The sequence below is a fragment of the Anabrus simplex genome, chromosome 1, assembly GCF_040414725.1.
Source record: "Anabrus simplex isolate iqAnaSimp1 chromosome 1, ASM4041472v1, whole genome shotgun sequence".
NCBI classification, from domain to species: Eukaryota; Metazoa; Arthropoda; class Insecta; order Orthoptera; family Tettigoniidae; genus Anabrus; species Anabrus simplex.
The window spans coordinates 17,705,962-17,723,189 of record NC_090265.1 but is presented as its reverse complement, the minus strand read 5'-3'; the positions used below and the strand labels follow the sequence as shown (position 1 = coordinate 17,723,189).

General features: G+C 41.2%; 1 protein-coding gene across 1 annotated transcript in view; it reads right to left on the bottom strand.

The window, feature by feature from the left end:
* The window catches only part of LOC136858052 (probable multidrug resistance-associated protein lethal(2)03659), a 327,592-nt gene that overhangs the window by 171,486 nt on the left and 138,878 nt on the right, over positions 1–17,228 (bottom strand). The window contains exon 12 of the mRNA XM_068229848.1: positions 15,637–15,789. Within this exon, the coding sequence (XP_068085949.1) occupies positions 15,637–15,789 (153 nt within the window). The remainder of the gene's footprint in view (positions 1–15,636; positions 15,790–17,228) is intronic.

The window sequence follows — 17,228 nt, the reverse complement described above, 5'->3', positions numbered from 1 at the left end:
CCAGGCGTGCAAGTCTATGCTGTGGAGTCAATGGTAGTCTTCTGAGCGGACGCCGGGAGTGCAGGCCTCCTTCAACCAATCGACGGGAAATTGTTCTGGTCGATATTGGAACAGCCAGGGTGTCTTGCACATGCTGAAGAATGGCGGTTGACGTGGCGTGCGGGGCTGCCACCGCTTGGCGGCGGATGCGCCGATCCTCGCGTGCTGACGTCACTCGGGCTGCGCCTGGACCCCTCGCACGTGCCACATGTCCCTGCGCCAACCATCTTCGCCACAGGCGCTGCACCGTTGACACATCCCTATGGGTATCGGCTGCGATTTGACGAAGCGACCAACCTGCCCTTCTCAGCCCGATCACCATACCCCTCGTAAAGTCGTCTGTCTGCTGGAAATGCCTCCGTTGACGGCGGCCTGGCATTCTTAGCTATACACGTGTCCTGTGGCACACGACAACACGTTCTACAATGACTGTCGGCTGAGAAATCACGGTACGAAGTGGGCCATTCGCCAACGCCGTGTCCCATTTATCGTTCGCTACGTGCGCAGCACAGCGGCGCATTTCACATCATGAGCATACCTCAGTGACGTCAGTCTACCCTGCAATTGGCATAAAGTTCTGACCACTCCTTCTTGGTGTTGCATTTGCTCTGTCAGTCAGTGTAATTATGCTCAGAGCAACCTACAGATGAGAATAGGAAAAAGCGAAAATATGATGAGGAATGGTTTAAAACAATGGAGGACGAAATAAAGGTGCCACATGTCCCTGCGCCAACCATCTTCGCCACAGGCGCTGCACCGTTGACACATCCCTATGGGTATCGGCTGCGATTTGACGAAGCGACCAACCTGCCCTTCTCAGCCCGATCACCATACCCCTCGTAAAGTCGTCTGTCTGCTGGAAATGCCTCCGTTGACGGCGGCCTGGCATTCTTAGCTATACACGTGTCCTGTGGCACACGACAACACGTTCTACAATGACTGTCGGCTGAGAAATCACGGTACGAAGTGGGCCATTCGCCAACGCCGTGTCCCATTTATCGTTCGCTACGTGCGCAGCACAGCGGCGCATTTCACATCATGAGCATACCTCAGTGACGTCAGTCTACCCTGCAATTGGCATAAAGTTCTGACCACTCCTTCTTGGTGTTGCATTTGCTCTGTCAGTCAGTGTAATTATGCTCAGAAGCAACCTACAGATGAGAATAGGAAAAAGCGAAAATATGATGAGGAATGGTTTAAAACAATGGAGGACGAAATAAAGGTGTACTTTGCTTTGTGTATCCTGTTGTCCCAGATGCGGAAACCAGTTATACTGTAGTAAAGACAGGTGTATTGTAACTCCTGTCTTTTCAAAAACAATGAGCAGATTTCTCCTCATTTCTCGTTTACTACACTTCACTGATGATTTTAGGTGATACTAGCGACAAACTGAGGAAAATTAAGCCTATAATTTTGCACTTCTCGGATATATTTTCCTCCTTGTTTGAACTGTCAGAAAACATTGCCTTAGATGAATCCCTCGTGAAATTTCATGGTAGGCTACCGTACGTGCAATGTAATCGCAGTAAGGTGGCCACATTTGGCATAAAGATATATAAAATTTGCTATGCAAATACCAGCTACTGCAACACCTTTCGTATATTTACAGGAAATGATATGATTGACCCTTCTTTACCTGCGAGCGCTAATGTTGTTATGAACATGTGTGAACATTTGTTCAACAAACCTTGGCAACTGGTACGTCTGGTACATAAAAGGGTTAATGAATAACAAACAAATATCGTGGGAACTGTCAGGCCCAACAGAAAAACATGCCACCTGATATTTCATCTAAAGTACTACAAAGAGGTGAATACCAAAGGTGATCATCCAACAACATTTTGTGCCTCAAATGGAAGGATAACAAAGATGTTCATTTCCTTTCTTCAAAACACACAACAGCAAATATTACATCAACGGGAAAACTCAGGAGAAAGCATCGACGTGTGCCATGGGAAGAAGTAAAAAAACTAAAACTGGCCCTTGAATACCAAGATGGGATGAAAGGAGTATATTTACAGGACCAGGTCACTGCCCTTTTTCCCATCATGAGGCAAACAGTCAAAGGGTGTAGAAAAATATTTTTCTATCTTCTAGATATTTGTCTTTTCAATTTTGTAGTGTACTGTACTTTCTCACAGTCAGAGTGCATGAAACCCTACTACACAGAGTTCTGTGTGGCCATAGTAACACAGTTACTTGCGACCGTGCAGCAACCTGATTACAGGGTCAGGGAATGATCTTCACCTAGTGCAACCCCTCTTAGGCTACAAGCTAGAAATTGGGCTCATTTTCCGATGCACATGCCCAGTACTGAAAGGAAGAACAGTCCCTCTAAGCGACGTTTTGCGGGCTCAAAGCAAAAGAAAATAAATGAGATAACGTGGCAGTGCAAGAAGTGGAATCTCCCTGATAGCTTTGTTAATATCTTGTATAGTTCTCTTTTTGCAATATATTTTCTGCTGTGCAGCAGAAACAGCTTCTCCACTGGGATGTAAATCTGAGTCAGTGTGACACGCACCTTAAAGATTTTTATTTTAATTGTGATCTCAGTTCAATACAGGCAAATAAGATGAAGTTCCTCACGTTTATTGAATAAACTTAGTAAAATGTTCCACTACTACCAAAATATTACATTAAACTAAATAACTGAACAAATATCACAGATTTTCATATAATGTCTACTCTTCTTGCCATCAATTTGAAGGATAAAAAACTGCTTGGTCCATTCAAGGAATAATAATGTATGATGCAAGTGCGATAATAGGTATAACTCGAAAACAATGTTCTCTCACCCATGGGTAACTAATGCAGGTATCAAGTTCGAATTATTATTATTATTATTATTATTATTATTATTATTATTATTATTATTATTATTATTATTATTACTTGTATGTATGGCTGGGAAGTGTTACATCATGTTAGTATTTGTATTATTATTATTATTATTATTATTATTATTATTATTATTATGATACGATTGCATTGTGTGTGAGGTTATGTCATTAAGTATTATTATTATTATTATTATTATTATTATTATTATTATTATTATTATTATTATTATTATTTACGTACTTGAATGATCGTATTGTGTGTGAGGTTATGTCATAAAACATGTGTTGTACATAGACATTGATATCAGTTACGTTAATGTAAATACATGTGATCTAATACTATAATTTATTCTTACCTGTATATATAAATTGTAATCCATAATTGTGAAACACACTGTAACTTCCAGAACGGTATGGGCACGAGAATGATTGAGAATATTCTATACATTATAATCTGTGTATTAAGCACTCTCGAGTTTTCAAAAAGATATGTTTTTGTACGGTAACTTTCTAGAAGCCTGGCCAGGCACATATATAAGGAGATAATCTTGACGGTGAAGTTAGTCATTGACAGAGAGTCATCAGAAGTTAGTTATTGAGAGTTACTGTTAAGAGAGTGGTTGGAAGTTATTGGTTCAAGAGTCATGGTGTAGCAAGGTTATACTTGTGGCCATGTGGACGACATGCTATTAAGCAGTCAACTGTTTTATTTGAGTTTCAATGTTGTCATCTCCATGTGCAGCATTTGGCAGTTGTCCTTAAATGGCGGTTTGTGATGTGAATGTTTTGTTTTTGACAACAGTGATTAAGGTTATGTGTGTAATTTGTAAATACGTGTAAATAAAATAATTGTACCAACTGACAGAATCTCGTGTGAGTCTTTGTAGATACGTTAAGTAACACTTAATAAACACTTTTGTATGAAAGGACTCCATCCTCCTAGCGTCTGTCCATTTCTACAATTAAAAACTTAGGGACTGCCTCGTCCACACTGTATTAAGAAAATGAGAATACGGCCTGTTGTCCCCCTCTTAGTAGCCTCGTACAACATGCAGGAGGTCCTTTCACTCCACCCACAGGAGAAACATGATCCACATGCAACAAAATGGGTGCTGATTTAGCACACAATTTTATTGGCCATAAATATTTGCAAGAAATATATGAGAAAAATTCGGTGGTGTTACTGTGTGTAAGGGGATTTGCTGTGACTAGACGAAACGCCAGTCAAAGACAGTGGAGCATCGTTTAAAATACCTACTGTACATAGAAGGCAGAAATAATGTGAAGATGATGAAGATTCAGTATAGATAGATGTGGTGGTGGTGGTGGTGGTGATTATTTTTAAGAGGAAGTACAACTAGACAACCATCCTCTATATAACACTAATCAGACGGAAAGAATGGAAGGGATCCGACACTTCGAAAAATGAAGAAATCACCAAAAGTAAGATTAAGGCCACGATCGGCGTGAAAATGAAAGACTCCCCAGCCCTCACAAACCTAATAGCGTCGGGGTCGGAAAAGAACAAGAGTTGACCAAGGGAGGTCGGATAGGATAGATGAAGGTGAGGAGCCTGGCACAAGTAAGTGCAAGCAATGCCAGGACTCAGCTAAGGGCCCCATGGTCGTCAAACCACGCTCCAAAGTTCAGAGCCCCTGGGGCCCCTTTTAGTCGCCTCTTACGACAGGCAGGGATACTGTGGGTGTTATTCTACTGCCCCCACCCACAGCGGGATATAGATATATGATGAACAATTATTGCCCAGTTACCACGGAGTCAGTTTCTTGCTCACGTAAAATTGTCTATGCTAAATTGACGACGCTAACTCCAAACAGACACGCAGCATCAAAACATTGTCATGATCCGATTAAATCCCTTGGGACTTTGTTGTAACTACAAAGTCGCATACACGCTGTCACAAGGGAACAATACAGTGGAAGTGGAAAGTGTTTTTGGAGACTTTAATTGTAAAGTATGATATAATGTTTTATTTGTAATGACCTAACCTGTACTGTGTAATATTTGTAACATATGTATTTGTAAATAGTAGATTTCTATTCTGTACTTACTGGAAGTATCTAGAAAATTGTTGAACAGGGTGTGTGCCTTTTGTGGGTTATGTTTTCTGGAAGGAATTTGTTTACTATTCTGGAAATGGAAGATTCGCGAACGTGTGTATTTGAGAATGTTAGTTAAAGTTCGCGACGGGAGTAGGAATTGTGATTGGTGAACCTAGGAGGCGATGGGCGGACTCATGCATTCTGGTTGGCTACTCCAAGGCCTGGGTTTTCTATATATAGTGAGCGAGGCAGCGTTCATGACAATTCGGTCTTGTCTTGGCCTGATCTGCCTTTAGTCTGTGTTGGTCTGCGTCGTGTGCGACGCCTCGCTTCCAGGATGGCGCACCTTTGGGTAAGCACTCTTACTTTCCGTTCCGGTTAAAATTTCTGTAATGTTCAGTTGCTATTTCGTATAGGAGTCTGCCCTAGCCTAACCTAGATTCGCTAAATTAATTATTCATGACGCCTTAGCCTTCTCTGCTGGGGTTCCCTGTTTGTTTTCGAGGCATTTCCATTTCTAACTTCACTAAATATGTAGATTGTAATTTAATACATTTACCTTGGGTTTTGCCTCTGGTAGTTCAGTGTCTCTTGATGTACGAGTTTAAGAGAGTACATTCACTTCACTGTAAATTGTAATTGCTTTTAACCTACTAACTTGCATTGTACTACTGTATTTGTAACTAGTTGTATAGTTGGTTTGAAGTTTGAAACTCGTAGTGAAGCCCATTATCAAAGAAACTCTAAGGTATGTGAATCACGGAGATTATAGTTCGTAAGTTGTAAGCTGGTGGATTTTGTTCGGAATGTATTTGTAAAACTTCACTTGTAAATAATATTTTTCAAATTTAAGGATCACGGTGATTTATTTCGGAATCTGCAATCTAAGCCATGTCCATGCCCTCGGTAGGTCCTGCCTGTTTCCACTTTCCTGGTTTATTATCCACTAGTTGGCCCTACTGATATTTTGTATTATGTTGTTGTTGGCTGAGACCCGCGTAGGCCAGCTGATGTTTCTCTGCGTGTACAGTGTTTCCTGATAGTGGTGTAGTTGCTCTTACCCCACCTTTATTGTGTTTAGAACTTGTTTGTGTAACCACCGTAGTATAGGTAACACATGCGATGTTGTCAATTGTGCACACTGTTTTATTTACAAATTATATACACACATTAATAAACTGCCATTTTGAACAAAAAACTGCTAAGAAGAAGAAGAAGAAGAAGACGAAGAAGACTGCAACATTAGCATGTCAACCAACTACCAACACAAGAAAATCACAACATAAGTTCACATACTTGACTAACGACTTCCACTAGCAGCTCTTGCTAACAGCTCAACTCCAACATCCAAGACTGCCTCTTTATATACACTGCCTGGCCAGGTTTCTAGAAAAGTATGACACAACATTTTTCTCAAATTTTCTCGTGTCTCCAATAGCCTAGGGTATGTACATTGAATGCAATTACCTATACAGCTCTAGTGACAAGATGCATTGTTCTGGACCATTACCCTGTGTTGCACAACATTACATTGGATTTATACATCATATTTACAGGTAATAATAATAAAAATTACATGTTCTCACATTAATTAAACTCTTATTAATATAATACAGAAGACGTGTCGTGATATAACCTCGCATGTTTTGTTACGACCATGATTTACACCAAATAAAGTTCGTACATAACTATATAAATAAAAATAATAATTGTACCGGGCGGTACACCTCCACGCCGCGAATCAAATATTGCGCCAGTTGAAACTTCTCTACAGGAGAAAGCCTGAACTTTAACAAACTGTATTAACTCAACGGTTTCTCGGAAGATGTCACTACTGTAAATTTGGTAATTTTGAAGTGTTTTGAACTGTGTCTATTTTGATTTGTGTTTGTTTGCTCCGTATCAAGAAGTTTGGACATTCTCTAACAGATGTCTCTACCAAAACTTTGATAACGCACTCTGGTGTAAAGGAATGAACTTTCTTGAAGAAATTTAGCATTCATAAGTTTTGTTTTTACTAAATTTTGTTCTGTGGTTTGGGGGTTGGCAACAGTTATCCTTTCTTTCCGCCTGTTTTGAATTTAACCAATAACTAATTTTTGTAATTAATTTCTGACCAATAGTGTCTTTCTTTCTCGATGTTGATGTGTAACTTTTAGAGACCCAATAAAATTGAGGGGGTGTGTCTACTCATTCTTGAAAGGTCTCGAATTCTCCACGAGGGTATAAAAACTGCTGATTTTCTTGTCTCGGGGCCACTCCATCGACATCTTGCTTAGTGTATGAATATGTAGCAGGGGGCGGGAAGTGCCTCTTTCTTCCAGCAGCAGTTCTTCAACAAGGTAATGGCCGTTTAATAACTTTATTTCTTGCTAGCTCAGCAGTTTAACCCACGGGGCAGGTTCGAAACTTTTCTCATGTAACCTACCTTTAAAATGTAAAAGACGTCTGGTAAAAATTCCGTCTCTTTAACTACAAATTGGGATAGAGAGTGCCTAACCCTCTCGAGCTCCCACTCATATTGTTTTGAGGTGACTACATTTTCATAACCGACTTTCTTCTTTTCTGAATGTAATAAAGTTTTCTTATACGAGTCACCTCCTTAGTATGGGATTAGCCCTTGTGTAAACGGCCTAGTGCCAAGTAGGTTTTAAAAGTGTATTAGGAGTGAAGCTACGCCTCCAGTCAATTTGGTATTTTGGGGCCATGTAATTAACCTGTTCCTTTTCTGAGTAGGCCCAGTAGGCTGGGTACATGATACCCTGTGTAAATTTGTATGTTGTGCCTGCAGGCAAGTGATTGTAAAAGTCAAGGATGCCTTAAATAGGCGTGAGTAACTAAGAGCCGGTTCGCTCGTTTCGAATTAGGTTTTGAGTGCCTCTAGAAGGCCGGAATGTGTTAGGTGAGAGCAAGCGCTCTTTGATTTCAGGGGAATTCTGCCCCAGGTAGTCTGGTTGAATATTGGTAAAGTGGAGCTTGGAGCTCATTAATTATTCACCCGGGGCTTGAACCCCAAGCAAATGTAATTTATTAACTTGTTTTCTTGCTACTTGGTACCTGTTACTCTGTTGTTGCTATTTGTTGATTTTGAAAAGAAAATATAACCTTTGTTAAAGTTTTAAATTAACTTTAATTTGGTAGTTGAGACCTATTCCAGCCCGCACCTTCTTTCACCTCTGCTGTACCACGGATAACTCCGTAACAAGTGGTAGCAGAGCGTGGTTGAATGGGTCTCAATTTAGCCCCTTTTTGATGGCTAAACCTTGTTTTCGATTCGAACTCTAACAATTTTCTCAGTTGCTGGAATTTTTTTAATTTTTATTTTTCTGAATTTTTTCTGTCATCACGTCTGGCCCTCGCGACATCCTCCATCCCGGCTATTTGCGCAAGGAGGAATTGATCTATGAATTAACGATTAGGAATGTTCAATCTGGAGGCACGGTTGCGATAGACACCAATAAGTTAAAAGATTCCCTTGATTTGCCTATTACCATCCCGACTTTGGGAAAAAAGAGATTGACGACGCTCTCTCCACGATCACTGATAATACTACTGAGCTAGCATCAGTAGTTAGTTTTTTTGAGGAAGATGATCCTTCTCCAAATCAACTTAAACGTGTGCAAGCTAGATTGTTCCATTTTTACAATAGGGTCACTAATCTACTGTCTCTAAAGTTGAATGACATTCAAAAGAAGGAAGCTAGTGTTGTTCTCGAAAATCTTTCTGATTTGTCCAGTAAGGTTAGCCTTTTGTTAACTGGGGCAGCCCCCCCCAAAACCGAGCAACCCACTCTGGTAAACGTTGTCAGCATTCTCCCGCGGGGGAAGAAAGTACAAAATCTGTAGAAGCCCAACAAACTTCTGTTCCATTAGGAACAGAGTCCGTTCGTCACACATCCATTCCACCCTTTGTGTTGACTAATGCACCCTCTGAAACAGCTTCTCTGCACCTTAGAACCTTACCTACCATGTCACCCGGGTTCAGTAGTTTGCCTCATCCGTTAGCAATGTTGCTCAAGGGTATTTCTAAGATTTCTGTTAATTCCACCAGTGATGTTATTGCCTTTCTAAGATTTTTTGTTGAATTTCAGGATCATGCTCTCATTTTTTTCTCTTTCTCCGAGTCATATCCTTCAAATTATTTACCCTTATTTCATCGGTGTTCTATCTGACAAAATAGTAAGAGCCATTGCTGACCAATCTTCTATAGAAGACTTCCACGCCCATTTATTAGCAAACTTCATTCCAGCTAGGGCAAGGTCTTCTCTAATTCAAAAGTACTACTACCGAGTACAACAGTTGGATGAAAACTTGGCAGACTTCATCCAAGATATTAAATTCTATACCAGGGTGTTTGCCCTTCACTTCCCTGAAGATCAGATTGTACAGGCCATTGTGGAAGGCATTTCTCCATCATACCGATCATACTTGTGTTTTGCATCGCGCCCGCAAACTTTTGCCGAGTTAGAGGCATTGGCTGTGTCAGCCGAAGGGGTTAGGTATGCGGACACACTATGTGTCGCGAGGGAGTCCCCTCCATTATTGAGTAACTTTCGGCCTCCACCTCGCCGAACCGTCACTACCCGAAAATGTTATGCCTGTGGGTCGGCAGATCATCTCCGAAACAAGTGTCCTTTGATTAAATCTAGTAGGACAAACAATGGAGCAGGGTCATCCCAAGGCTGTTTAAAATGTGGCGCATTTTCTCATATCGCCAAGAATTGCCCTAACGCTAATAGCACCCCTTCCTGCTCAACTTCTGGTGCAACTCCCACCAAGAATCAAAAGTGACTAGTGGCTTCAGCTGAGTCAGCAAATTCATCTTTCCAAGGCTCAGCCCTGAACAAAATTAGCGATAGCTCGGAACAGGGTAGAAATTCTTCTGACCCCACAATCGAAGGCCCAAGAGAATGTCTTAGGATTGTGGCGGATTCACCCGCACCTGTTCCCTTCCTCAAAATTGAATTAAATAATGAACCTGTAACAGCTCTATTAGATTCAGGCAGTGCTTGTTCAATTATTTCGGCTGAATGGTATTCCAAATTAAAATCTTTGTAAACTTCCTGATTTTTGTTCGACTTCGGTTCAATATGTTTTGGCAAATTCCTTTCCATTAGAAATTTTAGGTTTTCTGTATGCCAAACCTCGTATATCTAAATTTACTTGAAAATTTAAACTGTTTGTGGCCAAGCACTTGTCTTGCCCTATTATATTGGGAGCTGATTTCATGTCTCACACCGGTCTAGTGCTCGACCTGCAGAGCAAGTCGTGCACTTTCAAATTTGATCGTAATTCTAAAATCCCGTTGCTAAAATGTAGTTCTGTGTCATGTTCATCTATTTCGCCTACCCAGGATGAGATGTTGCTAGATCTTAGACATCTACCTGAGGAGCAGGCTGATAGTATTCATAAGTTGTGTCAGTCATTTCCAGAGATGTTCTCTGATACTCTTGGTGTTACTGACCTTATTGAATACAAGATTGAGGTTACGGATTCGATTCCAGTCCGGTTTCCGCCTTATAGGCTGTCTCCTCCTAAAATGAAAGCTTTGAAGGACATCATAGATCAGATGTTGAAGGATGGTATTATTCGGCCCTCTAAGTCGGCGTATTCTTCGCCTCTTTTTCTAGTCCCGAAACCACAAGGTGGCTTCAGGCCTGTGATTGATTATAGGGCTCTCAATCGGAAGGTGGTGTTACAATCCGTGCCCCTTCCAGACCTTCACATTTGTTTCTCTTGGTTTCGTAAAGCTAAGTTCTTCACCATCTTTGATCTTAATTAGGCGTATAATCAGATACCGCTTGCAGAGGAATCTAAACACCTGACAGCGTTTGCCATGGATTGGAATTTGTATGAGTACAACCGCGTGCCTTTCGGGCTCCCCTCGGGGGGCAGCTGAGCTTACGAGACTGCTAGATAGGGTCTTCTCGGACATCAAATTTGAATACTTGTATCATTATCTTGATGATGTCGTCGTGTTTTCCGAGACCTTCGAAGAACACCTTGACCATCTGAAAGAGGTCCTTAATCTTCTTCGTAAGGCAGGGTTAACAGTTAAGTTGTCCAAAGTCGCTTTTGCTAAGCCTTCTATGTCATTTCTAGGGCATATTGTGTCGCCCGATGGTGTCGCTGTAGATCATTCTACAACACAGGGCATCCGTGATTTCAAACCTCCTAAGGACGTCAAAGGCATTGCTAGATTTATTGGTATGGTGAACTTCTTCAGGAAATTTATTCCAAATTTCGCCAATAGAGCGGCGCCCTTGAACTTACTTTGTAGGAAAGGCGTCAAATTTGTGTGGGGACCTTCTCAACAAGCCGCTTTTGAAGATCTCAAATTAGCTCTGTGTAATGCCCCTGTTCTTGCAATGCCGGATTTCTTGAAGAAATTCATCGTCCAAACCGACGCGTCGTCGTCGGCAGTGGCCGCAGTCCTTCTTCAAGAGACCGAACTAGGGAGGCGACCCATCGCCTATGCATATAGGACTCTTTCGCCTCAAGGAGCCAAGTATTCCATCTATGAACTTCAGGGTTTGGCTGTCTTGTTTGCGCTAGAAAAGTTCCTCCTTTATCTGGAACATGTTAAGTTCGACTTGGAGACTGATAACCAAGCCTTAAGCTGGGTCTTAGGTAGGCCACGTCGTACTGGTTGTATAGCCCGGTGGGCCATCCGAATTTCTGCCTTCCAATTTGACGTTAGGCATATTAGAGGTACTGAAAATGTTGTGGCAGACGGACTAAGCCGTATGTTTTCTAATGAGGTAGAGACCCCTGAACAGGTTGATAGTTCTTCACCTCTCGAGTCCATACTACCTGAGGTTAATGCCATTCTAACAGATGCTCCCATGTTGTTTAGGGATCTTGAGAAATATCAACGTGAAGATCCGACGCTGGCCCCTATCATGAAAACCCTTTCTTCTGGGGAACATGTCATCCCTTATGTAATGAGGAATGGTGTTTTATGTTGCCCGTCGAGGCATGATCAAAAGATGAAAGTTGTAGTTCCAGCTGTTCTTGTACCGATGATCTTCAAGTACTACCATGAGACCCCATTGGGGGGCATTTAGGCGTCTTCAAAACCCGTGAAAAGATCCGTGAAATGTTCATCTGGAAGGGTACGGACGGAGAAATCCGTGAATTAGTAAGGGCTTGTAAATCTTGTTGGCTTAGTAAACCCACCACGCCCACTAAGCAAGGGCTTTTGTCTTCTCATCAAGCGTCGCGCCCCATGGAACGACTCTATATCGACTACGTTGGACCCTTTCCCCAGTCACAGGGGAATGCCAATAAATTCATCCTTGTGTGTGTAGATGCCTTCACAAGATTTTCTTGGTTATTTCCGACTAAGCTGGCTACTGCTCAGTCCACCATTTCTTGTTTAAATTCGCTTCTTTTGGTCCGTGTCAATATATTGTTTCAGATAATGCTAAGGCTTTCACATCCAATCTCTTTCGTAAATTCTGTTTTGATCTGTCCATCTCTCGTGTGACTACTTCCGCTTACTATCCTCAACCATCTCTAGCTGAACGGGTCAATCGTAACTTGAGGTCGGCTCTTATTGCCTATCATCATGAAGATCATTCTAGGTGGGACACGTCCCGGCATTGGTTAGCTTTTGCTTTGAATTCGGCGGTTCATGAATCTCATAAGTTTACTCCAGCTTCTTTGATGTTCAAGTTTTTTCCCAACACGCCGCTCTCTAACCTCTGGTCTCTGAGTGACATTCTACCTGAGACAATAGACCCAGATAATATTAGAGATCTTTGGAAGAAGGCCAAGGCCAATCTTAAAATTTCTCATGAAAAGGTTAGGGAAAGATATGATCGTGGACGGAGGCCCACCAACTTAAAGGTAGGAGACCAAGTTATGGTCAAGAATTTTGTTCCCGCGGGCAAGCTTGCCCCCAGATTTCATGGGCCGTGCATCATTTTAGATTTCCTTACCCCGGTGACATTGTTACTAAGCAATCCAGCCACCGAGAGGATATTTAGGGTTCAAATGTCACAGGTGAAACCTGTATAATTTCCGTGCTAACCTTGTCTTTATAATTTTGTAAGAATCCTGAAGGTTATATTTTTAATTTTCATTTTAAGGCCTTCTGCCTCTTATAGTTTTACATTTGGTTGAATCTGCTTTGTATAAATTGTGTGAAACCTTCCTTGAAGTTACTCTGCTGTCCCCTCCATATGGCCGTTACCACGCTCCCGTCTCCTGCTAAACCACACCAGTGGCATTAAAATAAAAGTAATGAAATAAAAGTTTCCACGCCGCTGGCCCTTCAGCCTCACCACAAAGACTGTACCCTAAAAATATTAATGTCCAACACAATTCTGCCGCCGAGATCTTACTGTTTCAGTGCCCCCGCAGCCGTGCGGCGCCGTACCGCCACTGAGGTGGGGTACGGGCCGACTCCACTCCAGCGAGGTCAACCTGTGTACGGCGCGCCGGAGTCCTCCGTCCGGCCAAGGCTGATGTGTGGCGCACCACCCGCAAGCTACTTGTGGACTGTAAACAAACTTCTCATCTGCGGCGTGCAGCACGACTACCCCTCTCATAGTGTGGGAGAGCGGTATCTCAGGGTAATCGAGGGGTCCGAGCGGCCTCCTCTGGACATAGGCAGCGGCGGCAGGTCTTGCCGTCAAAAGTAATCGGCAACTAATGTACTCCTTCTGCTACACGGACTCTCTATTCGGCAATTAAATACCCCTTCTATTCAACATTTGGTGGACTTAGAAAAAAAACATTTTTCTTCCAAGAATTAAAGTTTTTTTTTTTTGGAATTCAACTACTACAACCATAGAGACCTTTCATCAAAAGCTACTACAAAGAAATTCCAAAACTGGATTTTATTTAATCCCACTTATATCAAACAACTTCTGAGACCTTCGACTATTGAAAAGTTATATTTTTCTCTTCTAAATTCTTCAACTCCTCAGCAAAAAATTGGACTTTTTTTTTAACAAATTTTTTGTTTTCTTCTGTGTCACCCCTTGGAAGGACTTTTGGGGGGGGAGGTCTGTACCGGGCGGTACACCTCCACGCCGCGAATTCAAATATTGCGCCAGTTGAAACTTCTCTACAGGAGAAAGCCTGAACTTTAACAAACTGTATTAACTCAACGGTTTCTCGGAAGATGTCACTACTGTAAATTTGGTAATTTTGAAGTGTTCTGAACTGTGTCTATTTTGATTTGTGTTTGTTTGCTCCGTATCAAGAAGTTTGGACATTCTCTAACAGATGTCTCTACCAAAACTTTGATAACGCACTCTGGTGTAAAGGAATGAACTTTCTTGAAGAAATTTAGCATTCATAAGTTTTGTTTTTACTAAATTTTGTTCTGTGGTTTGGGGGTTGGCAACAGTTATCCTTTCTTTCCGCCTGTTTTGAATTTAACCAATAACTAATTTTTGTAATTAATTTCTGACCAATAGTTTGTTTCTTTCTCGATGTTGATGTGTAACTTTTAGCGACCCAATAAAATTGAGGGGGTGTGTCTACTCATTCTTGAAAGGTCTCGAATTCTCCACGAGGGTATAAAAACTGCTGATTTTCTTGTCTCGGGGCCACTCCATCGACATCTTGCTTAGTGTGTGAATATGTAGCAGGGGGCGGGAAGCGCCTCTTTCTTCCAGCAGCAGTTCTTCAACAAGGTAATGGCCGTTTAATAACTTTATTTCTTGGTAGCTCAGCAGTTTAACCCATGGGGCAGGTTCGAAACTTTTCTCATGTAACCTACCTTTAAAATGTAAAAGACATCTGGTAAAAATTCCGTCTCTTTAACTACAAATTGGGATAGAGAGTGCCTAACCCTCTCGAGCTCCCACTCATATTGTTTTGAGGTGACTACATTTTCATAACCGACTTTCTTCTTTTCTGAATGTAATAAAGTTTTCTTATACGAGTCACCTCCTTAGTATGGGATTAGCCCTTGTATAAACGGCCTAGTGCCAAGTAGGTTTTAAAAGTGTATTAGGAGTGAAGCTATGCCTCCAGTCAATTTGGTATTTTGGGGCCATGTAATTAACCTGTTCCTTTTCTGAGTAGGCCCAGTAGGCTGGGTACATGATACCCTGTGTAAATTTGTATGTTGTGCCTGCAGGCAAGTGATTGTAAAAGTCAAGGATGCCTTAAATAGGCGTGAGTAACTAAGAGCCGGTTCGCTCGTTTCGAATTAGGTTTTGAGTGCCTCTAGAAGGCCGGAATGTGTTAGGTGAGAGCAAGCGCTCTTTGATTTCAGGGGAATTCTGCCCCAGGTAGTCTGGCTGAATATTGGTAAAGTGGAGCTTGGAGCTCATTAATTATTCACCCGGGGCTTGAACCCCAAGCAAATGTAATTTATTAACTTGTTTTCTTGCTACTTGGTACCTGTTACTCTGTTGTTGTTATTTGTTGATTTTGAAAAGAAAATATAACCTTTGTTAAAGTTTTAAATTAACTTTAATTTGGTAGTTGAAACCTATTCCAGCCCGCACCTTCTTTCACCTCTGCTGTACCACGGATAGTTCCATAACAATAATAATACTAATACATGTAAACAACTTCTTAGCCACACCCCACAAGTCATAATGATAATAATAATAATAATACCTACTGATTGAGCTCGATATTTCATTATTTACCAATGGGTTTAGAGAATTGTTTCCATTACCCTTGCATCAACTTCTGCAATTCTTCAGGTGAATATTCACAAGTACTCACCTGGATGGTGATCTGCTGCAACAAGGACTGTATGGGAGTCAGTCTCCCATCACTAGATTCAGCGACCGACTTTGCGTCATCATCTGATATCAGCTGAGCGTAGTTGATTATGCTGGACAGCTGTTGGAAAGATCCTTGCATTTCCACCTTGCCCTAGAACACAATAGATCACGTTTAGGAACACGGGAGTAACAGACAGTCTTCTCAAGATTTAACTGAGATTACGAGATCCAAAACACCACCACAGACCTCTATTGTGAATTCAACATGACTGGCCTATGTAACAATCCAAACCAATATTAACTCTCTAATACCGACCGACCGACCGACCAACCAACCAATCAGGGCAGTCACCCAGTTGACACATTGCCTATCAGCTGTTTAAGGTCACAACTGCTTACTTTCCACTCCTAGGTCTTTCCCATTCTATCATCACCATAAGACCTATCTGTATCAGTGTGGCGTAAAGAAAACTGTAAAAAAAAAAAGGTGTTTACCTACTCTTTTATTAAATGGCTTCAAGGAACTTGGAAATTTATCAAACAATCCTCTAGATAAATTATTCCATTCCAGAACTCCTCTTCTTATAAACAAATATTTGCCCCAAACTGTCCTCTTGAATTCCAACTTTAACTTCATATTATGATCTTTCCTACTATCAGAAGTCCCATTCAAAATGATTCATCTACTAATATCATTCCACACCATCTCTCTGCTGACAGCTTGGAATATACTGCCTATTGCATGTTATAAATCTCATTGTAAACCATATTGGATATAGATTATAATAGTTGTAAATAAAAAACAATAAGATAAAACACCTTTCCAATACTTATCAGTCATATTTAGGATACAATCATTACAACTGGTGTTATAAGTTGGGACATGTTTCACTTAACTGTTGTAAGCATCTTCAGCCATAATAAACTTAACTTAAAGTTTGGTGAGGGCCCCGAACCTAGTGACTTAAAGTATAATAGTTCTCTAAGAGCTAACGTTCTCATTAGTGGCAATCAATGACCGTATAATTAGTGTATAAGCTTCTAACAATTTCACATAATTAAGATAATAACACTACATTCATATTGACGGAGGTTAAAATATATCAGATTACATAAGCTTATATGTATGTTGGGTATTCAGCCTGAAGGCTGGTTTGATCCTCTACAGCTCCACCAAGCCTAGGTGTCATTGAAGAGGCATACTAGGGAAATGAGGAGTGAGGTAGTTTCCCGTTGCTTTCCTCACTGTGCCAGAAGTTGCTACAACCGACCCTATGAGTGATATTTTCACACCATTCATAACAGGGACTGGCTGCATAAGGAATGGCATTACTAGCATCACTCATACCTCAGTCACTTTCATATTGTCAAAGCCAAGGATGAGACTGAGACAGGTCAATGAAAGTAACAAATTTATTCTAGCCCGTACCAGATGACATAGTGCACTGTAAACACTACATCCTGCCAGCTAAGGCATATAAGCTTATAATAAAGTAAATAATCATATTAGATTTTACATTGCTGTCAGTCAATCACTAAAAAACTGTTTTACAATACTTCCAAACACCATTATTATTTTTCGTTGAATGA